Genomic DNA, 24,809 nt, shown 5'->3' with positions numbered 1-24,809 from the left:
GAGAAGATTAATAGTAATGCAGACTTAGTGAATAGTTTGACAGTGTTGAGGGAGTTATTTGTTTAGCAGAGTGATGGTGTTTGGGAAAAAAACTGTTCTTGTGTTTGGTTTTTCTGGTGTGCAGGGCTCTATAGTGTCGTTTTGAAGGTAGGAGTTGAAACAGTTTATGTCCAGGATGTGAGGGGTCTGTAAGTATTTTCACAGCCTTCTTTTTTACTTGTGCAGTATACAGGTCCTCAGTGGAAGGCAGGTTGGTAGTAATTGTTTTTTCTGCAGTTCTAATTATCCTCTGAAGTCTGTGTCTGTCTTGCTGGGTTGCAGAACCAAACCAGACAGTTATAGAGATGCAGATGACAGACTCAATAATTCCTCTATAGAACTGTATCAGCAGCTCCTTGGGCAATTTGAGCTTCCTTTGAGCGCAGAAAGAACATTCTTTGTTGTGCTTTTTTGATGATGTTTTTGATGTTAGCTGTCCATTCTACTATATTACTATTTGGTCAAAATCTGATAAGGCAACTGTATAGTATTTGCATTTCTGTTGAATGAACCCTGTATTTCTGGGCCCAATATCTTGGCCTGATATTATTACTACATAGGTATGTGATTCTCAATATGCATTTGAACTGGATAATTAAATCATTTTTATAAATAACCATCTAGAAAAAAACAATGAGCAATCATAGGAAGTACTTATAAAGTTAATAATTTACATTGGTAAAGTTTATCTTTTATCATTATGTAACTGCCAAAGTAAGGTTTGTTTCAATAATAATAATAACACAAATTTAATGTGAAATATTTAGAAATAAGTGGACTATAATCTATCCTGCTGATTTATAATTCAACTCTTATTCTAGCATCCTGACTAAGCATTATCAGCACATTCTGGCTTTGGCATTTGCGGTAAAGGAAATAAATAAAAATTCCCAGTTGCTACCTAATTTTTCCTTGGGTTTCCACATCTATGACAGCTATTTCAATGCAAAGAGAACATATCGTGCCACAACACAGCTGATATCTACATCAGATAGATTCATGCCCAATTATAAATGTGGTATCCAAAATAACTTAATAGCAGTCATTGGAGGACTTGATGCCCAAACTTCCCTTCATATGGCAAATATTTTGGATATCTATAAAATTCCACAGGTAAGGCAATGGCTTTTCTCTTATACTGTAACATTGGAATTAGGCTTCATTTTTGTTGTTAATTTACTATATTTTTATAGTATAAGGTGCACCGGAGTATAAGGTGCACCGGAGTATAAGACACACCTTAGTTTTTGGAGAGGAAAATAGGAAAAAAAACCCCATTCTGCCTACCAGGTATTCATCTGGCTAGTCCTTAGCCTGGTCAACTTCAGCACATTAGTTCCCTCGCTGGTTTTGAGGTTGGGGCTGGTTGGGGCTAAAAAACAGCTTCTAAAGCACAGCTGATCGTCGGAGGGAGCAGCAATTAGAAAAGCAGGCAAAGCTCGGAAAATATCAGCTTCTAAAGCACAGCTGATCATTGGAGAGAGCTCCAGTGACTAAAGCAGGCAAAGTGCAGAAGGGGTAAGAGAAGGCAGCAGCTGTTCTGGGTAGCCATTTTGGGCACCGTGCACGGGGTTACGTTCAGAGATGCACCAAAATTTTCAGCCTCTTTTAGGAGGGAAAAAAGTGCATCTTATACTCCAGAAAATACGCTTAATTTATATTAAGATTGTTTTTTCCTAAAATAAAAGACAAATCAAATGGAAGGAAGGAAGGAAATTACAATCTTATTGTCCCTCATCCCTCTTATATATTATACAATATCTTTAGCCCTTCATAGGTTTCATTTCATTCTTATCTTTCCTTATTGGATTTTTCTATTCAAGAACCTGAAATAAGTGGATCAGGAATACCATGGCAGGAATAACATAAATACACATTTAAAAATAAAACTACTTAAAGAACTATTCTAGCTTGAAAAAAAACATTGGTTGGAGGAAATTAGTATCAGACAGAAAGTATTTATTCCTCTGGAAATCCACATATCCTACTCAATTACTAGAAGAAAGATAACATCTCTTCCAGATCAACCTCAATTCCTGGTGACCTTATGAAATTTACCTGTGTAATTTTCATGGAAATTCAAATATAGAAATAGTTTGTTTTGCTTCTCTCTAATTGCTGCTCATTTCTCAGTTCTAGCACACAACCCTGGCAATCCTGATAGCTTTCATCACTGTATTAACCCAATTGATCTTTGCTTATGTTTTAGAGAATCCATTGACTTGGTGATCCAACGTACCTGGGCATTAGAGCTAATGATGTTGTTAGTTGCAAAGTCATGTCTGACCCATCGCAACCCCATGGACAATGTTCCTCCAGGCCTTCCTATCCTCTACCATTCTCTGGAATCCATTAAAGCTCATGCCTACTACTTCTGTTACTCCATCCAGCCACCTCATTCTCTGTTGTCCCTTTCTTCTTTTGCCCTCAATCTTTCCCAGCATAAGGCTCTTCTCCAGTGAGTTCTTCTGTCTCATTAGGTGGCCAAAGTATTTGAGTTTCATCTTCAGGATCTGGCTTTCTAAAGAAAGTCAGGGTTGATCTCCTCTAGAACTGACCAGTTTTATCATCTTGCAGTCCAAGGGACTCGCAGGAGTCTTCTCCAGCACCATAATTCAAAGACCTCAATTCTTTGGCGCTCAGCCTTTCTCATGGTCCAATTTTCACAGCCATTCATTGCAACTGGGAACACCATAGCCTTGACTATACGCACTTTTGTTGGCAGGGTGATGTCTCTGCTTTTTAGTATGTTGTCTTGATTTGCCATAGCTTTCCTCCCCAGGAGCAAGCATCTTTTAATTTCTTGGCTGCAGTCCCCATCTGCGGTGATCTTGGAGCCCCAGAAAATAAAATCTGTCACTATCTCCATTTCTTCCCTATCTATTTGCCAGGAATTGAGATGGATGTGATCTTAGTTTTCTTAATGTTGAGTTTCAAGCCAACTTTTGCACTGTCCTTCTTCACCTGCATCAAGAGGCTCTTTAGTTCCTCTTCACTTTCTGCCATTAGAGTGGTATCATCTGCATATCTGAGGTTGTTAATGTTTCTCCTGGCAATCTTAATTCCAACTTTTGATTCATCTAGCCCTGCCTTTCTCATGATGTGCTCTGCATATAAGTTATATAGGGAGGGCGATAGTATATTTATAAATATATAAATGTATATAAAAGTTTTATTTTATTTATAAAAGTATATTTATTAATTTAGATGTGGTGAGCTAACTAAGATTTTATAGTGCCAAATTTCTATCAGAAATTCTTCCAATAGAAAAATGAAAAATTGACAAGAAAGAAATGTGAATCATGTATTCTTCTGAAAATATTCCAATAAAGGCAATGAAACAATATATTAGGCTCATTTATCTTCTTTTTCTTTAGAATCAACATAAAGAGAAACATCTTTACCATCTTTCCTCTTATAAATATTAATTTTTAGGCAATTGCGTGAGTTAGTGTGTAATCACAAGATCTTAAAATCTTGAGATCATGGTCTGGCAGACAATTTAATGTTCACCTATCCTTTCATCATACAGAAATAACATGTTCAGCAAGGTATACTGTACAGATTCGATGGGGAACAATTACTAATTGGGAGAATATTGACGGTTGGTTGCATCTACTAAATTTCATTTTTTTCATGCCTTGATCCAAGATATTACATTTTTCTTTTTTAACAATGCTTCAAATGTCTCTTTCCTCTTAGAATCACTTGCAACCTGAAAATTATCCATTAAACATTATTTTTCTTGGCAGATATAAAAGTTCCCATAATCAATTTGATGGTGATTCAGACTGACATTGTGAGATGGGAGCTCTCTGGTTGGATAAATGAGCTCAAGAAAATTTACTCATGTTTTTAGACTAGGATGAGAAATAACAGAATAACAGAGTTGGAAAGGACCTTGGAGGTCTTCTAGTCCCACCCCCTGCTTAAGTAGAAGACTAATACTACTTCAGATAAGTGGTTGTACAATCTCTTCTTAAAAACCTCCACAGCACCCACAATTTCTAAAGCCAAGCTGTTCCACTGATTAATTGTGGAAAAATTCTCCTTATTTTCCTCAGGAAATTATTATTATTCACAAAAAAATTCTTCTTATTTCTAGGTTGGTTCTCTCCTTGTTTAGTTTCCATTCATTGCTTCTTGTTCTGCCTTCAGGTGCTTTGGAGAGTAGGTTTACCCAGAAGTGGGCTGCTGGGGGTTCGCAGGGGTTCAGGAGAACTTCTAGCTAAGATTCTGTGCAGTTCAGAGAACCCCCAAATCCCACTCCTGGCTGGCCCCACCTCGCCCACCCCTCCCAGGAGTCCCCATGTGGCCTGTTTTGGGTGCAGGTAAGTGCAGGGCGTGCACAGAGACTTGGGGAGGGCGAAAACAGGCTTATTGGAAGTTTGGGGAGGCCAGAGATGGGCCCGTTTCTGCCCTCCAAAGGGCCTCTGGAGCCTGGGGAAGCTATTTTCACCCTCCCAGAGGCTCGAGGAAAGCCTCTGGAGCCTGGGGAGGGCAAAAATGCCCCCCCTTCCATGGTTCATGCCCACCCATCAACTGGGCAGAGAACCCCTTGCTAAAAATTTTGAAGCCCACCCCTGGGTTGACCCCCCTCTTCTTTTGGAAGCCCCTTAGATATTGGAACATTGCTATTCAGAAAATTTCACAAGATCTTACAGTGAGGTGGGAGTTTATGGGATCAAAGAGGCAAACAGGATAAAGTTGACAGAGTGAATTCTGCAGCATATTAAGGAATGCACTCCAAAACAGTCGTTCCAATCTCCCTCCTTATATGCAAAATCAAAATTCTCAGAACTGTATTTTGAAATGTTGGAGATTGTTGAGCCCCAAAGACTTTAGTTTAATATCAGATTGGGACTGACTGCTATCATACACAAGTATATATGCATTTAGGGTTTGTGCCTGCACATGCGAACCAGTATGCCATGGATGTTGTCAAGTAGAGTGAATTATTTCATTTTGTTTCCCTTCTGTTCATTTAAGTATACTTAGGAGTGCAACTAATGTTTTGTAGAATGTTCTTTTACATGTAATCTTTCTGAATGTATATCATAACTTATTTCCTGAAGCTAGCAATACTATTATAAACTTTGTGCTCCTGTTTTAATAGAATCTACAGGATAGAGACAAATCCAGTTATTTTCTTAATTAATTTTTGTAATGCTTACACAGGTTATGGGTTTAAATCCTAGCTTCTATCCACTGCTGTTAAATTTCGGGAGGAGGCATTATTTTGTGAAATAAATGTCTGCCATAAGAATTTGTCTCCAGTAATATAAATTGACTGCTTTCTTTACCATTAAGTAAATTGATGGAAGAGACACTTTGGTGTAGTGGTTAAAGCATTCAGGTAGAAACTGGGAGACTGTGAATTCTAATCCTGCCTTAGGCACAAAGTTAGCTGGGTAACATTGGGCTAGTCACTTTCTCTCAGCCCTAGAAAGGAGGCAGGGGTGGGCTTCAAAAATTTTAGCAAGGGGTTCTCTGCCTGGTTGCTGGGTGGGTGTGGCCATGGTGGGTGTGGCCTAGTCAGGCTCCTGCACCATGGTGGGAGGACAAAAACATGATGTTTTTGTTCTCCCCGGGCTCTGGAGGCTTTCTTCGAGCCTCAGGGAGGGCAAAAACAGTTTCCCCGGGCTCTGGAGGCCCTCTGGAGGCTGGAAACAGGCCCATTTCTGGGCTGTTTCTGGCCTTCCCGAACTTCCAATAGGCCAGTTTTTCACCCACCTCAAGCCTCCGTGCATGCCCTGCACTTACTTGCATCCAAAATGGGCTGTGTGAGGACTCTTGGGAGGGGCGGAGTGGGCAGGGCCAGCAGGAGTAGGATTGTTAGCTAGAGGTTCTCCCGAACCCCTGCAATCCCCCAGCAGCCCACTTCTGGAAGGACGGGATGGCAAACTACTTCTAAAAAAGACACCAAGAAAACTACAGGCACTTGTCCAATCGGTCTCTGAGAATCAGACACAATAAATATAGAAGAAAAAAAAATCTCATAATCATTGCAAGTGTACTTGGAGAATTAATGTTATAATTCAGAGTGAAATGGTCATAGATCATGGACACATTTTTTTAAAAAAACATATCAGTATCTGGGATGATACTGGATCAAATTAATAGTGCCAATGTTGACAAGAAGTGAACTGAACTGTATTTTAAAATTGTCTGAAGACACTGAGGTTCTCCATCATCTTAAACCATCATACGTAGTATTTCTGTAAATCAGTGGTTGGTTGCTACTGGTTTGCCCCAGTTCAGGCGAACCGGTAGCGGCAGTGGCGGGAGGCTCCGTCCACCTGCCCGGATGTCATCAAAAATGCTCTGTGCATGCACAGAAGTGCCGCATACTTGCAAAGCGATCACGTGCACCTGCACGCTCCCAATAGCGAACCGGTAACAAAGAAAATTGAAACCCACTACTGCTGTAAATATGTATAAAGTCTAGTAGTTTTTGAATGTATAGCAATCCAGAATTTGCTATGAAAATGCTATTAGTAATCTGTTTCCTTCAATGAATTATATTCAGATCATTTATGGATCAGCTCCAGAGATAAATGATAAATCCCCAGGTCTCTCGTTCTACCAAATGGCCCCTAACGATGATCTTCAGCATGTTGGAATCCTCTCTCTGCTTGTCTATTTTTCATGGACATGGATTGGGATTCTTGCTATGGATGATGACAGAGGAGAAAGATTTGTGCGTGCTATTATTCCAGCATTTTCCAATCGAGGCATCTGTTTTGCCTTCATAGAAATCTTCCCTAAAATAAATTACTCCGCTGAACATGAAAATCAATTAAATCAAGCAGCAAAAATGTACGAAGTTGTCACAGCCAGCAATGCCAATATAGTGGTGTTCTATGGAGTATCTTATTCTGTTTTGTTTTTGTTATGGTTTCCCCACATTTCTGAATTTGGAGTGCAAAAATCATATATGAATCAATTAAAAGGTAAAGTATGGGTGATGACCACTCAGATGGAGCTCAGTGTTTTGAACTATCAAAGAAATTGGAATTTAACATTACTACATGGTGCTCTGTCCTTTACAACTCACACCCAAGAACTTCATGGGTTTCAAGATTTCATTCAGAGCCAGAAGCCATTAAGTAACCAAGAGGATGGCTTTTTGATGGACTTCTGGCAACACGTCTTTAATTGCGCATTTCCAAATAGAATTCAGGATCAAATTGTAGGAGTCATGTGCACAGGCAAGGAAAAGCTGCAGAATGTTCCTGGCCCCTTTTTTGAAATGAATATGATTGGCCATAGCTACAGTATATACAATGCTGTCTACAGCGTGGCCTATGCCTTACATGCCATGACTGCATCAAATCTCGGTCAAAAAGCAAGAATGGATCGATCCAAAACGATGCTCTCCTTGCAGGTAAAAAGCTTCAAATTCGCAGTACGGGAACTTGATTGAAATGTTATCCCTAGCTTCTCCATCTGTTCTCCATAAATTTGCAGATACATTGAACATGAACATTGAATTTTAGAGAAAGTTCATACTGAACATGAATATTTAATGCACAGCATGATATGGAATAAAATAAAATAAAATGTTGGAAAATTCACCACTATAAGTGCAGTGATGTGGTGGTGCCTTCCTTTGAATATAGGCACAATTTTATATTTTTATTTATTTATTTATTTATTTATTTATTTATTTATTTTATATCAAATTTATATACCGCCCTTCTCCCTAAGGACTCAGGGCGGTGTACAGCCAAAGTAAAAACATAACCTACAAACATTAAAATATAATTAAAAAGATATATATATATATTTGGCCCCATAATTAAAAGCAATGACAAAACAATTAAAAACATTTTTAAAAAGTGTTAGGCCAGCCCGGCTTGCTGAAAAAAGAAAGTTTTAAGGGCACAGCAGAAGGCACCGAGGTCTTCGATTCTCCTCATCTCTGGGGGCAGTTGGTTCCAGAGGGTAGGTGCCCCCACAAAGAAGGCCCTCCCCCTGGAGGTCACCAGCCTACATTGTTTGGCTGAAGGCACCCCAAGTTGGCCCTCTCTGTGGGAGCGCACAGCTTGATGGGAGGTCATTGGTAGCAGCAGGCAGTCTCGATGATATCTAGGTCCTATGCCATGGAGCGCTTTAAAGCTCTCTAAAGGTGATAACCAACACCTTGAAGCACACCTGGAAGACCACTGGGAGCAAGTGCAGCTCACGTGTTATATGGGAGCGCCATGCAGCTCCTGTAACTATCCGCGCGGCCGCATTCTGGACCAGTTGGAGCCTCCGGGTGCCCCTCAAGGGGAGCCCCATGTAGAGAGTGTTGCAGTAGTCCAGGTGAGAGGTGACGAGGGCATGAGTGACTGTGCACAGGGAACGTTCACAGTAGGGACGTGGTGGCTCAGTGGCTAAGACGCTGAGCTTGTCAACCGAAAGGTCGGAAGTTCAGCGGTTCGAATCCCTAGTGCTGCGTAACGGGGTGAGCTGCCTTTATTTGTCCCATCTTCTGCCAACCTATCAGCTCGAAAACATGTAAAAAAATGCAAGTAGAAAAATAGGGACCACCTATTGGTGGGAAGATAACAGCGTTCTGTGCACCTTTGGTGTTTAGTTATGTCAGCCACATGACAATGGAGGCGTCTTCAGACAGCACTGGCTCTTCAGCTTTGATCGGAGATGAGCACCCCCCATAGAGTCGGGAATGACTAGCACATATGTGCGAGGGGAACCTTTACCTTTTAATTTTATATTACAAATGTAGTGGACAGGAAAAATGTTAACCCTGTTTAAGTAAACTTAACACTTGACCAAGATATAAATGATTTCCTTTTTTTAAAAAAAAAAATATTCCCTCTAATCTGTGAGCAGAGAAACTGAGTGGTCAACATTTGCAAATATCTGTAAAGCAGGGGTGGAATCCAGCAGGTTCTGACAGGTTCTGGAGAACCAGTAGTGGAAATTTTGAGTAGTTCGGAGAACTGGTAGCGGAAATTTTGAGTAGTTCGGAGAACTGGCAAATACCACCTCTGGCTGGCCCCAGAGTGGGATGGGAATGGAGATTTTGCAGTATCCTTCCCCTGCTATGCCCACCAAGCCACGCGTATCAAGCCACACCATGCCCACCAAGCCACGCCCACAAAATCAGTATTAAAAAAATTTGGATTTCACCACTGCTGTAAAGCAATGATAAATTATTCAATAGGATTTCCCCTCATTAAGCAACACAAATGAAAAAGCCTGATAGAAAGTGTTCCCTCAGTATGGCTTCCATTAAGCTATAATATCATGGAAAAGGAAAGAAGGGAAAAGGAAGGGAAATCCTCACTTAAAATGAGCCGCGGTGGCACAATGGTTTGAGTGCAATACTGCAGGCTACTTCTGCTGATCACCGGCTGCCAGCAGTTTGGCAGTTCGAATCTCACCAGGCTCAAGGTTGACCCAGCCTTCCATCCTTCCGAAGTGGGTAAAATGAGGACCCAGATTGTTGGGGGCAACATGCTGACTCTGTAAACTGCTTAGAGAAGGCTGGAAAGCACTGTGAAGCAGTATATAAGTCTAAGTGCTAATGCTATTGCTAAATTGAATTTTCCTTTTCAAACCAGCTTCATCGTTTTCTCAGACGTGTCTCATTTAACAACAGTGGTGGAGACTATATCTCCTTTGATGAGAACAGGAGGTTATTAGTTGGAATGGACATTATCAACTGGATTACTTCTTCAAATCTATCTTTTCATAGAAAGAAAATTGGGAGAATGGCTCATGAAACATTTCTAGGAGAAAGATTGACCATCAGTAAAGATGCCATAGTATGGCACAGCTGGTTTAACCAAGTAAGTTTCATTGTCCTTCAGTTTAATGATTATTTCTAATAACATTTGATTGAAAAAAAAAGAATGAAAAAGTGCTACCCTGTTTCCCTGAAAATAAGACCCAACCGGAAAATAAGTCCTAGCCTGATTTTTAAAGGATGCTTGTAATATAAGCCCTACCCCCAAAATAAGCCCCAGTTAAGATTGTCAACCAGATGGGTGCATTTAGTACCATAAATACCCCAAAAATAAAACCTAACCAGAAAATAAGGTCTAATGCATCTTTTGGAGCAAACATTAATACAAGACCCAGTCTTATTTTCTGGAAAACACAGTATAAACTAACTAGTATAACAAATGAAGGTCTACTGAAATAATATCTGGGGCATGTCTTTAAATTGACTGAAAATGTGTTGATGGAAATGTAAATTCAGAATATACATCAAATTATTTTGAGAACGAAGTATTTTGCTCCAATTTTCAACCAAGCTACTAAGAACAATAGGCTCAAAAAGTTACATACAAATTTAGATCTTTCAAGGTGTGCATATTTAGTGAAAATAAACACATATGAATTTACATGTTGCTATATGTATAAGCGAAGGGATGTGGTGGCTCAGTGGCTAAGATGCTGACTTGTCGATCAAAAATGTTGGAAAATTCACCAGTATAAGTGCAGTGATGTGGTGGTGCGTTCCTTTGAATATAGGCACAATTTTATATTAACAGAGACGCAGTGGCTCGAGGCGCTGTGCTTGTCGATCGAAAGGTCGGAAGTTCAGTGGTTCAAATCCCTAGTGCCGTGTAATGGGGTGAGCTCCCATTACTTGTCCCAGCTTCTGCCAACCCCAGCAGTTCAAAAGCACATAAAAAATGCTTGGTGGGAAGGTAACAGCGTTCCGTGCGCCTTTGGCGTTTAGTCATGCTGGCCACATGACCACAGGAGGTGTCTTCGGACAGCGCTGGCTCTTTGGCTTTGAAACAGAGATGAGCTCCACCCCCTAGAGTCAGGAACAACTAGTACATGTGTGCGAGGGTAACCTTTATCTTTATCTTATATGTTTAAGCATGCTTTCCGGTCCTCACAAGCTTATTTGTCTTGAACTGCAGCATCGGACTTATCTTCTAACTTTTAATTTAATGCATTGTCATTCTTATTAAGAGTTTTTAATCAGAAAGGCTAAGAACAAAAATAAATAATTCCAAAGACAACTTATATTAAAATGTCAGGAGTTAGTCCAACAGCAATGGGATTTCTCCAAAGCATGCATCATGTATCCTTCAAGCTTTGCTTGTATTATTACTAAGAACTTATTTCACTCAAGTCTGTTGACTTGGATCTGCTGTTTTTCTTAAAGATTAACCCTAGTCATCCTACTGCATCTGGCTGGTTATTGGTATATCCAAGCACTTCCCTATGATTCTGCCTTCTTGCATGCCCTTAATAAATATAGGGATGTTTGTGGAATAGCTGGGTAAGTTTTAGAGTGGATTTGGTGGTGCTGGTTTCTGCTCTGGCTCCTTACTGGAAACAAAACTTACATTTCTATTTAGGTCCAGCCAATCTCGATATGTACTGAACATTGCCAACCAGGTACTAGCAAGAAAGTGAAGGAAGGGGAGCCATTCTGTTGCTATGATTGCATTCCATGTCCAGATGGAAAGATTTCAGAGAAGGAAGGTAACAATTAAGATAAATAAATGAACTGTTTTGCACAGAAAATGGGACGCAGTGGCTCAGTGGCTAAGATGCTGAGCATGTCAATCAAAAGGTCAGCAGTTCAGCGGTTCGAATCCCTAGTGTCGCATAAAGGGGTTAGCTCCCGTTACTTGTCCCAGCTTCTGCCAACCTAACAGTTTGAAAGCACATAAAAAATGCAAGTAGAAAAATAGGGACCACTTTTGGTGGGAAGGTAACAACATTCCTTGTGCCTTTGACGTTTAATCATGCTGGCCACATGACCACGGAGACCTCTTCGGACAGTGCTGGCTCTTCAATCATCATAAATATGAGTCAGTTGCCAAGTGTCTGAATTTTGATCATGTGATCATCAGGGTCACTGTAATGTAATGCTGTAATGGTCATAAGTGTGAAAAATGGTCATAAGTCACTTTTCAGTGCCATTGTAAATTTGAAAGGTCACTAAATAGACTGTTATAAGTCAAAAATTACTGTAGTCTCTCTCAAATAGACCCATCCATTGGGTCTCCATTGTTATGGAAGTAAAATGAGAGATGTACTGTATATCACCTTTAGCAGTTAAAGGAAAGATAGGATATAGAGAAAATGATAAATCAGTAATTTTCTGCTTTTGTCAGAGCTGAAAAATTCAGAGGAAAGTATAGAATAGAAAGAGGATGCTTAGGAAATGATAAATGATGCATGCATTTAGGTTAATGTTCTCCTTTGAAATGATAGAGAAGAAAAAATAGAGGGGAGAGAAAGTGGGAAAAAAAGATAGCTCTACAGATCCTTAGGCTATCGTCATTGTCATCATCATCATCATCGTTGTTGTCATCATCAGGAGAAGAAGATTCAGGTAGCAGATTTTTCAAAATTAATAATTGAATGGTTCTTCAATCAGAATTAATAACAGAGTCAATTATCACTTTTTGAAATAAAAAAGTGTTGAGAGAGAAAAAAAGGTTGATTGAACATCATCCACTTGGGACTTCCACTTGACATTGCAGCAGAATGGGTCTCCATGTTCTGTGTGCTGAATTTTCCCTATTTGTGGGCTCCAAGAGGAGCCAAAGCCGCCCTGTAGTGGCGATGAAGCAAAGAGGGATGCCCTGTGAGGTCAAGAAGACTAGCAGCTCTCCTGTCTGACCCGGGGGGGGGGTGTCCCCTCTCAGCCATGGCAAGAAGAAGAGGCAGCCTAAAGATGGCTGCCACAAAGCTGGGACAACCAAAGAATAACAACTAAGACTGGTGCTGGAGCGCAGTAGGTGAACAGTGACTGGAATTGGGGGGGAGAGGATTCCTTTTTGCCTTAACTTAACCCAAGGAATAATTTGGAACTATTTGCTCAGAACTATTTTTTTGTTGTTGTTGTTTAAGTGGAAGACACAAGAGAGAAAAATAATAAATTTTGAAAAGTACAAAAAATTGGACTCTTAAATTGGGAAGACGCTGTACTGGGAAGGCATTTTAAAATGTTGAAATTTTACCTATAAAACTTATTCCACTTTTATCATTGATTTATAACTAAAATTATAATTGCCAAGTGGTAATACTGAAATTTAAGTTGAGTGTGCCACCTGCTGACAAAAGGAAAAACTACAAGCCTGGAAATACTTATGAGAAGGACTGTGAAAATATCTATTGGATTATTGGATTATTCCCAACTACCCCAGGATTATTGGAGATTTAAATATGAAAATAAGCAAGCTACTTAATTAAAGGGATCCCTGAAAGACTTCTGATAACCCCTGGAACTATTCAGATGGAATTGAGTGTTTACCTTTGGGATATAAAGAACTGTGATCAGCTTACCTCTTGAAAGGCAACCTAAGGACTGAGTAAATAGTTCTTGGACTGTTGAACAAAAGTGGAATACTTTTTTAACAAACAAAATAAGATGCTTTATAAAGAAGAAACAAGTGAAACACCAAAGGAGATGGTGTTATTTTTTCAAAACACAAATGACATTATGGAGAAAGGATTTAAGGAGATTATGGAAAAAATGGAAAATGCTATACAGGGGATGATGAGCAAAGATCAAGATGCCCAGGAAAGGGAGGAGCTAACAGTAGAAATGGAGGAAAAGACTGAGATGAAGAATCAGAGAATAAAAGAAGAAAACAAAGAGGAGACAACAAAGAAAATAACAGTGATTGATGAATTAAACAAGGGGAAAAATATATTAAGAGAGTTGAAAAGAGAATTGGAGATATAGGAAGGTACCTTTGAAAGGGAGAGAGAAGCATGGGCAGAAATTTTGGAAACTAGGCAGTAGAGGAAGATAGAGGTGGGATTGAACAGCCAAGAAGCAGATGTAGAAAGAGATAAAGATTTTAGAGAGGAATATGGGAGACAAGTCAGAAGGAAAAAAAGCATAGCAACTAAAGTATTGAAGCGGGCAAGAAATGATGGATATATTATTTTTTTGTTTTTGGTGTTGTTTTGATTTGCTTTGCTTTTCCTTTCTCCTTTTGGTAGGTAAGTGACATGATTAGAAGTTAGGTAAGATAGAAAGAAAATGTTTTTTAACAAAGGATGGCATGATTAAAAGTTAGAATAAGAGATAGAAATAAGAGAAAAGGGAAATATTAGTGTATACACCTTTATATAATAAAATAAGAGTAATAATAAGAGAAAACATGGAATAAGTGAATAATGATAGATTGCAATTTTATATAAATATGTATCTCTTTTAAAAATTATTAAACTTTTTTAATATGAACAAACAAACAATAACAAAACACACAAACAACTAAACAAAGATCCATCTTTACATCTTCTTTTTAACATTTCGCATCAGTAATCTATATTTATATTTATACATTTTCTCTTTCTTATTTTAATATATCCCTTATACATATATCCCTAGTATATCATCTATATGTATTCTCTTAATCTAAATATTTAATTTTATATAAATATGTATTAATATTAGACATATATAAATTGGATTGAAAGTAATAATTATGACTAAAGCCATTAATTTTATTTGTATTAGAATGTATGACACCCAGGTGCCCCACTGTCACACTGTTCACACATTGATGTGTTTGTAAAAAATAATTTTAAAAAATAAAAAACTGGGGGGGGGGTGATAAAATGACCCACTTGGATCGTTGATTGGAACAAAGGGTATTTTCAAAAGGCTTCTAGAAGCTATTTGTGGTATCAATTTGGTTCATAGATTTGATTCAGGAATTGAAGCCATGTATTTTTCTTTTTCAGATATGAGAGATTGTTATAACTGCAGAAATGAATTCTATCCAAATAAAAACAAAAATTTCTGTCTGCCTAGATATGTGAGTTTCTTATCTTACGGAGAACCTCTTGGGATTAGTTTTTCTTTCTCTGCCCTTTTTTTTTCTTTGATTACAGCTCTGGTGCTGGGAATATTCCTAAAGCATCACAACAGTCCAATTGTTGTAGCCAATAATCGAAACCTCACTTACACACTTCTGGTGTCCCTCCTGCTCTGCTTCTTCAGTGTGTTCTTGTTCCTTGGCCGTCCTAAGAAGGTGACCTGTCTTATCCGACAGACTGCTTTTGGAATCATCTTCTCAGTGGTAGTTTCTTGTGTGCTGGCAAAGACTATCACAGTAGTTTTGGCATTCTTAGCCACCAAACCTGGATCCAAGATGAGAAGATGGGTGGGGACAAGACTGACCAACTCAGTACTCTTTTTCTGCTCCCTGATTCAGGCATGCATTTGTATTTCATGGATGTGGACTTCTCCCCCTTTTGTAGAGACTGATACTCATTCAGTGAGTGAAGAAATCATACTGCAGTGCAATGAAGGGTCGGTGATTATGTTTTATTCTGTCCTGGGTTACCTGGGCTTTCTGGCTATTATCAGCTTCTCTGTGGCTTTTCTTGCCAGGAAGTTACCTGACACTTTCAATGAAGCCAAATTCATCACATTCAGTATGTTGGTGTTTTGCAGTGTGTGGTTGTCTTTTGTTCCAACCTATTTGAGCACCAAAGGGAAGTACATGGTTGCTGTGGAGATCTTCTCCATCTTTGCTTCCAGTGCTGGTTTGCTGGGATTTATATTTTTCCCCAAAATGTATATTATTCTCTTGAGGCCAGAGCTAAACAAGAGAGAACAACTAATTAGAAGGAAGTGCTGAAGATGAATAGAAGAGAATAGAAGAGAATAGAATAGAGTAGAGTAGAGTAGAGTAGAGTAGAGTAGAGTAGAGTAGAGTAGAGTAGAGTAGAGTAGAATAGAGTAGAATAGAATAGAATAGAATAGAATAGAATAGAATAGAATAGAATAGAATAGAATAGAATAGAGCAGAGCAGAGCAGAGCAGAGCAGAGCAGAACAGAATAGAATTCTTTATTGGCCAAGTGTGATTGGACACATAAGGAATTTGTCTTGGTGCATACACTCTCGTTGTACATAAAAGAAAAGATACAGGCCTATTTTGCTGTTATATAGAACCTAGAGATGACACTTGTTCAGTCTGTCCTCTATAATGATACTACTGTGTTGTGGGCAGCCAGTACCAGTTATCCCATCACACTTCTTTGTATCTCCTTGAGATATATCCCCAGCCCTCAACCTCCCCCCCCCACACAATAATAATACACTCAATAATAACAATAATAATAATAATACAGTCAATAAGGAGCCTGGTTTAGCTCAACAGACAGAAGCATTGTAATTTAACACCAGCTGTCTGCAATTAAAGTAAGATCGAATCTCGCCAGCCTCAAGGTTGACTCAGCCTTCCATCCTTTCTAAGGTAGGTAAATTGAGGACCCAGTTTGTGGGGGCAATAAGATGACTTTGTATAAATATACAAAAGTCTGAAGGCTATTGCTTAATGCATTGTAAGCCACCCTGAGTCTCCGGAGAAGGGTGGCATATAAATCAAATTAAAAAAAAAAAAATACATGGGCAAACAATACATATAAGCTCAAGGTAAACTGCTCCAAACTCGACTGCAGAAAATACGACTTCAGCAACAGAGTGGTCAATACCTGGAATGCTCTACCTGATTTCATTGTTACATCCTCAAACCCTCACAGCTTCAACCTTAAACTGTATACCATGGACCTCACCCCATTCCTAAGAGGTCCGTATAGGGGGCATGCATAAGCACACCAGTGTGCCTACCGTCCCTGTCCTACTTTTATTTGTCCCCATTTATTTGTACTCATTTCCTGTGTTCATGTCCATGTTTATACTTATACCTGTTATCTTGTACATGGTTGACAAACTAAATAAATAAAATACATAAACAAGGGATAGGAAAATACTAGAATTGGTTAGCTTGACTTTTTCCATTTTTTTTTAAAAAAGCAAAATATAAAATTAAACAAATAATCATATTGCCTTTCTGTCAACAAATACATAAGTGATGTATTCTTTAAATTTTGAAACAGTTTATATGAGACTACTTTTCAATGTACTGGTATGGGAATTATATTAGTTATCTATTACTGACAAATTGAATTTACAGTAAAATATATGGTTTATCTTTTGAGTGTTTTCAATAACTATTTGGGTTTACCTGTGTCCCCCATTATGGCTAATTTTTACATAGGAGAGGTAGAAACCAAAGCCCTAAACTCCTTCACAGGAATTCCATCCACTTACTGCAGTGGTGAAATCCAATTTTTTTTACTACCGGTTCTGTGGGCATAGCTTGGTGGGTGTGGTGTTCTTGGTGGCATGGCCTGGTGGGCATAGCAGGGGAAGGATAGTGCAAAATCTCCATTCCCACCTCACTCTGGGGCCAACCAAAGGTGGTATTTGCCAGTTTTCCAAACTGCTCAAAATTTCAGCTACTGGTTCTCCAAAACCTGTCAGAACCTGCTGTGTTTCACCCCTGACTTACTGGTATAGGTATGTGGTTAATACTTGGGTCAAGATTAAAGCACAGGAAGTGAAAGCCTTCACCAAACACATCAAGTCTGTGGACAGATACATTAAGCCTCGGTGACACAGTGGTTAGAGTGCTGTAGTGCAGGCCACTTCTGCTGACTATTGGCTGCCTGTAATTTGGCAGTTCAAATCCCTCCAGGCTCAAGGTTGACTCAGTCTTCCATCCTTCTGAGGTCAGTAAAATGAGGACCCAGATTGTTGGGGGCAATATGCTGACTCTGTTAAACCACTTAGAGAGGGCTGTAAAGCACTATAAAGCAGTATACAAGCCTAAGTGCTATTGCTATTGCTACGTTCACAACAAGGGAAGATGTTAAGGAAAACTTTCTGGCTTTCCTGGACTGTCTTGTGCACCTTAAGGAAGACAGAAGCCTTAACACTGAATTTTACAGAAAACCAACACACACTGTTTAGTATTTGCATTATAATTCTTACCACTCACTAGAATACAAAATGGGAATGCTCAGAACTCTACACCACTGGGCTGATAGTTTGCCTGCCATTCCTGGTGGGAATCTTTCTATTCCCATCACTATGGCAACCAACTAATCTCCAGTATTTGAAGGGCTGCCACAAAGAAGAGGTCAACCTATTTTCCAAAGCACTAGAAGGCAAGTCAAGAAACATGGATAGAAACTAATCAAGGAGCAAAGCAGCCTAGAACTAGAGAGAAGCTTCCTAACAGTGAGAACAATTACCCAGTGGAAAAACTTGCCTCCAGAAGTTGTGGGTACTCCATCACTAGAGGCTTTTAAGAAGAGACTGGACAGCCACTTGTCTGAAATGGTATAGGATGCTTGAGCAGGGGGGTGGACTAGAAGACCTCCAAGGTCCCTTCCAAGTCTGTTACTCTGTTATTCTGGTTATAACTGAGTAATTCAGTTAACATTTGAGAGTTTACTGAAGACTTTGTTGAACTTTGGAGTCATTAGCCCAAGGCCCTATATTTATATTTAAAAAATCAACCTAAATATGAAAAAGGGTGCATTAAATTTACAGACTCCCAATCCAAGTGTCAGTTGTATTTGCGTGTCCAGGATCCACAAGGCAGGGAAGAGGGCAGGGATTCCCACAAAGTGTTCCTCAAAATAATTGCATCTTGGTTTGATGGTAAAACAAAATCAATTTTTGGTTTGGCTACTTTTGTCCATTGCCACTAAAGTCTCGTGTGGATCATGCAGTCTTTTTTAATAATGTGAGCTTGTTCCAAGCCTTACAAAACACTGAAACATTTGATTTGATTGGAAGCATCGCAGTGAGACAGTTGGGGAATTAGCAGGCTCTGATGAGCTCCGCGAAAACCCGGACTGACGAACCGCTGCCGAGGGGTCTTCGAATCAGAACCATCCTGTAGGGATGGGGAAGAAGGAGAGGCACCTCGGAAGATCAAGAGGAACAGGCAAGTTCCTTGAAGGTCAGAGGAAACTCTCTATGACTCAGTGGTGGGGGACGGTAGCCATTGCAGCTGTCACGAAGCTGAGGCAACCAGACTAAGCATTGAGCAGGAATGATGAATGGAACAGAGGTTTTTTGAAGCCGGGTAAGTGACAGCCAACCCATGGTTGAAACAACAATAAGGATTTTTTTTTAACTTTAGTACCCCTAGCGATAAAACAGTTGCTAATGAGCATGGGGGGATGAAAAGAAGATTTTGAAGCGTAATCTTAAAGGGACAAAAACCCAAGGGAAAATTGACTTTTGAACAAAATTATTTGGAAATAATTTGGAAAATTTTAAATAATAAGAGAACTAGCCCACCAATAAGAGTGTATGCAACATTGTGCTTGCGTCAGTTATTTGGTGTTTTCTGTAGCAGCATTTGAATTTGAGTTTCAGTCATTTTGAGCGCAGATCTTTGTTAACGTATTTTTTAAAAATAATGTTGGGGCCAAGTTTTCTGCCAAAAAAAGTGTGATTTGGTGACCCAAACTTCAAAGAAACTGTTCTAAAATGATATGGAGAAGCAGAGAGTGATCTGAGTGAAATGGAATCAGATTATTATGATATTTTTTTTAATGGACGACGAGGAACCTGCCACTGCCACCGTTTCTGATATCAGTGATGATGAAGCTCCCAATGAAATTGATGACCAGGTACAATCTATGTCGTGCAATAATTTATATAGCAAGAACAAATTCAAATGCATCTCTGCATCTTTTGGAAGCAATAGATCCAGAACAGAATAGTCACAACATTGTTGTGGAATTACCTGGACTATGGTCAGCAGCTAGAAATCTTAGAAATTCATCTACTCCCCTAGAGATTTGGAAATTATTATTTTTGTAAAGAAATTATTAGTGCCATCATTCAGTGGACCAATGTAAAAATTAGGGAAGAAAGATTGAAGTTCAAGAATGGAGAAACAAAAAGTGGCCTGTGTGATGGAGATTTGATAGAGATCAATACATTTTTTTTTTAGTTTACTGCTTTATACATCAATTTTTAGATCCAACCATGAAAACATTTAATGTCTTTTTGTTAGTGAGGTCATTATGACCTCATGTCTGTAATAGCGTAGCTGAAAGAGTACGTCTGTGATTTAGGTGGAGCTGATTGTTTGCCTATGCAGTCCCTCCTTGGAGGCAGACTTGACAAAATGCACTTTTATTTTGTTTTGTTACGTTGTTGTTGTTGTTGTTGTTGTTGTTGTTGTTGTTGTTGTTGTTATTTAAAGGACTTAGGCTACCTTAGGTGGCTCAAAACAATCCATAAAAACATGGATAAAAAGAAAAGTACACTTCTCCCCAGGAACCAGACCAATAAACCTTGCAGACCTATCCTACTTAATGCTTTGACATCATTGAATGCTAGATTTGATCACAAATGGTTTGGCCAAATATTTGTTTGTACTAAGACAATCATCTCACATAACATTGCCCAGATTCTAGAATAATTAGACTTTCATTCCATATATGGATTTTGCTGGAAGAGTGTTGAGTAGTGCTATTAGTTATACAATGTTGGCACAAATAACTAGTCAATTAATTTAACAGAATAACAAAGATAAAAGAGATCTTGGAGTCCAACATCCTGCTCAGGCAGGAAACCCTATACCATTTCAGACAAATGGCTGTCCAATTTCTTCTAAAAAACCTCCAGTGTTGGAGAGCACTCACAACTACTGGAGACAAGTCATTTCACTGATTAATTGTTCTAATTGTCAGGAAGTTTCTCTTTAGTTCTAAGTTGGTTCTCTTCTTGATTAGTTTCCATCCCTTGCAGAAGTGGTATTCAGCAGGTTCTGACCCATTCTGGAGAACTGGTAGTGGAAATTTTGAGTAGTTCAGAGAACCGGTAAATACCATCTCTGACTGGCCTCTCCCCCATCTATTCTCTGCCTCCCAAGTCCCAGCTAATCAGGAGGAAATTGGGATTTTGCAGTATCCTTCCCCTGGAGTGGGGTGGGAATGGAGATTTTACAGTATCCTTCCCCTTCCACGCCCACTAAAGCACACCCACCAAGCCATGCCCACAGAACTTGTAGTAAAAATTTTTGAATCCCACCACTGATCCATTGCTTCTTGTTCTGCCTTCAGGTCAGTGGTGGGTTGCTCCCAGTTCTGTCTGGTTCTATAGAACTGGTGGTAAAACCAGTGGGAGGCTCCGCCCACCCACCCAGATGTCATAATTGACAATCTGCACACGCGCAGAAGTGCGTGCGTGTGCTCCCATTGCAAACTGGTAGTAAAGGTAAGTAGAATCCACCCCTGCTTCAGGTGCTTTAGAGAATAGGTTGACCCCCTCTTCTTTGTGGCAGCCCCTCAATATCACCCCAGTCCTTCTTTTCATTAAGCTAGACATACCCAATTTAACCAACTCATCAAACTATCTTCCTACTACAGTATATAATATTCAGTCTTCAATGGGAAAATGCTACATAATCATAAGCATAGAAACAATGAAGGGAAATGAATTTGCCACCTTGGAGTCCATAGGAAAATAAGTGGTTGGGGATATTTTGTTTTATTTTAATAGTGCATTTATTACAGCCATCCAACTCCAGTGCTATGACTCTAGGAAATGTACAGCAGTGTTCTTCTTCTTGAAAACAATAATTATATAATAAAACTACATAAATATATCAAAGGAATTGATCAAAGACATCTTGGGATAGTTATCCACCTAAACTGAAAACCCATAATCTGCTGAAAGATAAAGATAAACTACAATCCAGTTTGCTAATCTGATAAGTAAATACAAGTAAATAAAATAAGATGTCAACTATAACAATAACTACTACAATAATAATAATAATGTTGATCTGACATACTGGTATAATATCTTCTATCCCACGCCAATAAAATGGCCAGCTTAGATAGTTAGCTTAGAACAGAAGATAGTTAGTTAACAGTTTATTAACATAACGTATTTACCCAATCTCACTATACTTCTTGATATAAAAAGGTCTTAAAATAATAATAATAAAAAATAATAACCATAATCCTAATCCAAACTCTAACCAATTGTAAAAAAATTCCATCCTTATTGTCACAATGCAAAACCACAAATATTTTCCCCATAAAATGTGACATCACTTCTTATGCTGGTAGCAGGCAGCTTGGTTCATCTTTTGGGGCTCTAACAGGCTAATACATTCTTTTGGATTAAGAAAATAACCAGGGGTGAAATTCAGCAGGTTCTGACAGGTTCTGAAGAACCAGTAGCGGAAATTTTGAGTAGTTCGGAGAACCGGCAAATACCACCTCTGGCTGACCCCAGAGTGGGATGGGAATAGAAATTTTGCAATATCCTTCCCCCAGGAGTGGGGAGGGAATGGGGATTTTCCAATATCCCTCCCCCAGGAGTGGAGTGGGAATGGAGATTTTTGCAATATCCTTCCCCCAGGAGTGGGGAGGGAATGGGGATTTTGCAATATCCTTCCCCTGCCATGCCCACCAAGCCATGCCCACAGACCCAGGAGCAAAAAAAATTGAATTTCATCCCTGAAAATAACAAATATAACGGTTAATGTTATCTTCTTCTTAGGTGCTTCCTGCTGTTCAGTTCAGGCCTCACTACAATTATATAGCATTTAGGGGAAAAGATGCAGAGCAATAAACCAGCACTGGAGGCCAAGATGGAAAAAATCTCCACAGCCACCATGTATTTGCCCTTTGTGCTTAAATAAGTTGGAACAAAGGACACCCAGACACTGCAGAAGACCAACATGCTGAAGGTGATAAACTTGGCTTCATTGAAACTGTCAGGCAAATTCCTGGCCAAGAAGGCCACTGTGAAGCTAATGATAGCTAGGAAGCCCAGAAAACCCAGGACAATATAAAACATGGTGACAGATCCTACATTACACTCCAGGATAATTTCTTTCATCAAGGAATGCATGTCAACATCTGGAAAGGGGGGTGCACTTACCAACCACCAACTGTAAATCAAGGCTTGAGTAAAACAACAGAAAAGAAGAATGCAGTTGGCCATGTGTTTCCTAGACCACCTTCTCATCCTACCTCCTGGTGTGGTGGCCATGAAAGCGAGAACCACAATGATGGTCTTGGCCAAAATAGAAGAAACCGCTATTGAGAAGATGATGCCAAAAGCTGTTTGTCTAATGAGGCACATTAGCTTCCTGGGTTGTCCAATGAAAAGCAAAGTGCTAAGGAATAAAAGCAAGAGGGAAATGAGGAGAACATAGCTGAGATTCCTGTTATTGGCCTTGACAATGGGAGTCTCCCTGTGCTTAATGAAGAGATGAAGCACCAAAGCTGTGAGAAAACAAAACAAAAGGGAAAGAATAGTGAGTGTAATTCCCAAAGGTTCTTCAAATGAGAGGAAGCTGATATTTTTTGGTAGGCAGAGATTCTGGTCTTTGTTGGGATATTGATCTTCTGGACATGGAAAACAGTCATCCAAGTCTATAAAAACAAACAAAGAAATATCCTATTTAATATATTAGAGTTGCATATATAAAATAATTAAAAAGCATGGAAAAGTATATTTTACGAAGTCTGAAAGGACTTTAAAAGGAGATGTTGGACCATTAGATAACTTTAAGATAAAGGTAAAGGTTCCCCTCACGTATACATGCTAGTCATTCCCGATTTTAGGGGATGGTGCTCATCTCCGTTTCTAAGCCGAAGAACCAGCATTGTCCGAAGAAGTCTCCGTGGTCATGTGGCCGGCATGAGTAAACATCAAAGGTTCACGGAACGCTGTTACCTTCCCACCAAAGGTGGTCCCTATTTTTCTATTTGCATTTTTTATGTGCTTTCGAACTGCTAGGTTGGCAGAAGCTGGGACAAGTAACAGGAGCTCACCCCATTACGCGGCACTAGGGATTCAATCCGCTGAACTGCCAACCTTTTGATTGACAAGCTCAGCATCTTAGCCACTGAACCACCGTGTAAAAATAACTTTAGGGGAACATAAAATGTAATACACAACAGATTAAATTTAATATAATATTCAGTACTCAGGTATGACAACCTAAATGCTCATTAAAACTAGTTTATGGCACAGGTTATCATCTGATGGATTTTAAGTGCTGCTGTGCAGAACCTGGCAATTTTATTTGTTGTAGTAGGGTTAGTATCTAAATGCAGCATGGAGGCATAGGTATTTATGTATCAATGGTGAAATGAGGCTCCTTTGAATGTCTTTATTGTACAAGCACTGAAGAAATACTGTTGTTTTTGTATATACAGAATCACAGGGGCATTGTCTCTTCAACCACTTCTTCTTGCTCGCTTCTTGTATCAGGACAGCATAGGAAATGGTATGACATTGTGCCACAGCAAAGATTTGATACTTTGAGTTTAGTTAAGTATGTTATACAGGAGGCAGACCATGTTTTATTGCCCTCACTGGCAATAAAAGTGGGACCTGAGTAAATCCAATTGGTACACTGTGTCTGTTAAGTAGTTTTTTAATGAGGGCTTTGGCCATACGGTATTGCATGCTGAGGAGAAGACATGGAGAGAAGCCCAAGGATGAGAGGTTTTTCCATTGTGGATTGAAGAATAATCCTTCATAGTTAAAGAGATATGACCAAGGAGAAAAAGGATCATTTGTGCCAGTATTTGAGTCTAGCTTCCTCTTCCATGAAGCCTGTCTCTAGTCAGAGGGTGGCCTTATGAGACATAAGGTTGTGGACACTAGGAGTCCCAAGCCTCCTTTTGTTCTACTGTGTTTTCTCCTGATTCTGCCTCAATTGAGAATGAATGAATGAATGAATGAATGAATGAATGAATGAATGAATGAAATCCATTCAATAAGGGATCATCAGCAGTCTGTTTCCTGGAGGAATATGACATCTGTTTCCTGGAGCAACATGTGAGAGATGAAATCAGTAAAACCAAGGTCTTTGATGGATGCAAACCACTCAGCCATATTCCTGATTAGAAGGTGAGCATACACTGGTAATTTCAATGTCAAGCAGAAGCTCTGTGAAATTGGTTGGT

At 39.3% G+C, this 24,809-nt stretch overlaps 2 protein-coding genes across 2 annotated transcripts; both read left to right on the top strand.

Moving 5' to 3' along the window:
- Positions 1 to 6,553: 6,553 nt before the first annotated feature.
- On the top strand, positions 6,554 to 7,609 carry LOC148113818 (vomeronasal type-2 receptor 26-like). Its single transcript, XM_087893412.1, has one exon. The coding sequence runs from the start codon at positions 6,554 to 6,556 to the stop codon at positions 7,463 to 7,465; it is 912 nt and encodes a 303-aa protein (XP_087749538.1). The 3' UTR covers positions 7,466 to 7,609.
- A 3,844-nt stretch (positions 7,610 to 11,453) lies between these two features.
- On the top strand, positions 11,454 to 15,632 carry LOC117673048 (vomeronasal type-2 receptor 26-like). Its single transcript, XM_087893411.1, has 2 exons — positions 11,454 to 11,502; positions 14,731 to 15,632. The coding sequence occupies exon 2, from the start codon at positions 14,733 to 14,735 to the stop codon at positions 15,630 to 15,632; it is 900 nt and encodes a 299-aa protein (XP_087749537.1). The 5' UTR covers positions 11,454 to 11,502; positions 14,731 to 14,732.
- Positions 15,633 to 24,809: the final 9,177 nt, after the last annotated feature.

This window comes from Pantherophis guttatus, chromosome 4, assembly GCF_059756535.1.
Source record: "Pantherophis guttatus breed Tessera chromosome 4, ASM5975653v1, whole genome shotgun sequence".
NCBI lineage: Eukaryota > Metazoa > Chordata > Lepidosauria > Squamata > Colubridae > Pantherophis > Pantherophis guttatus.
The sequence above is the reverse complement of the archived record's forward strand: the minus strand, read 5'-3'. Positions and strand labels throughout refer to the sequence as shown.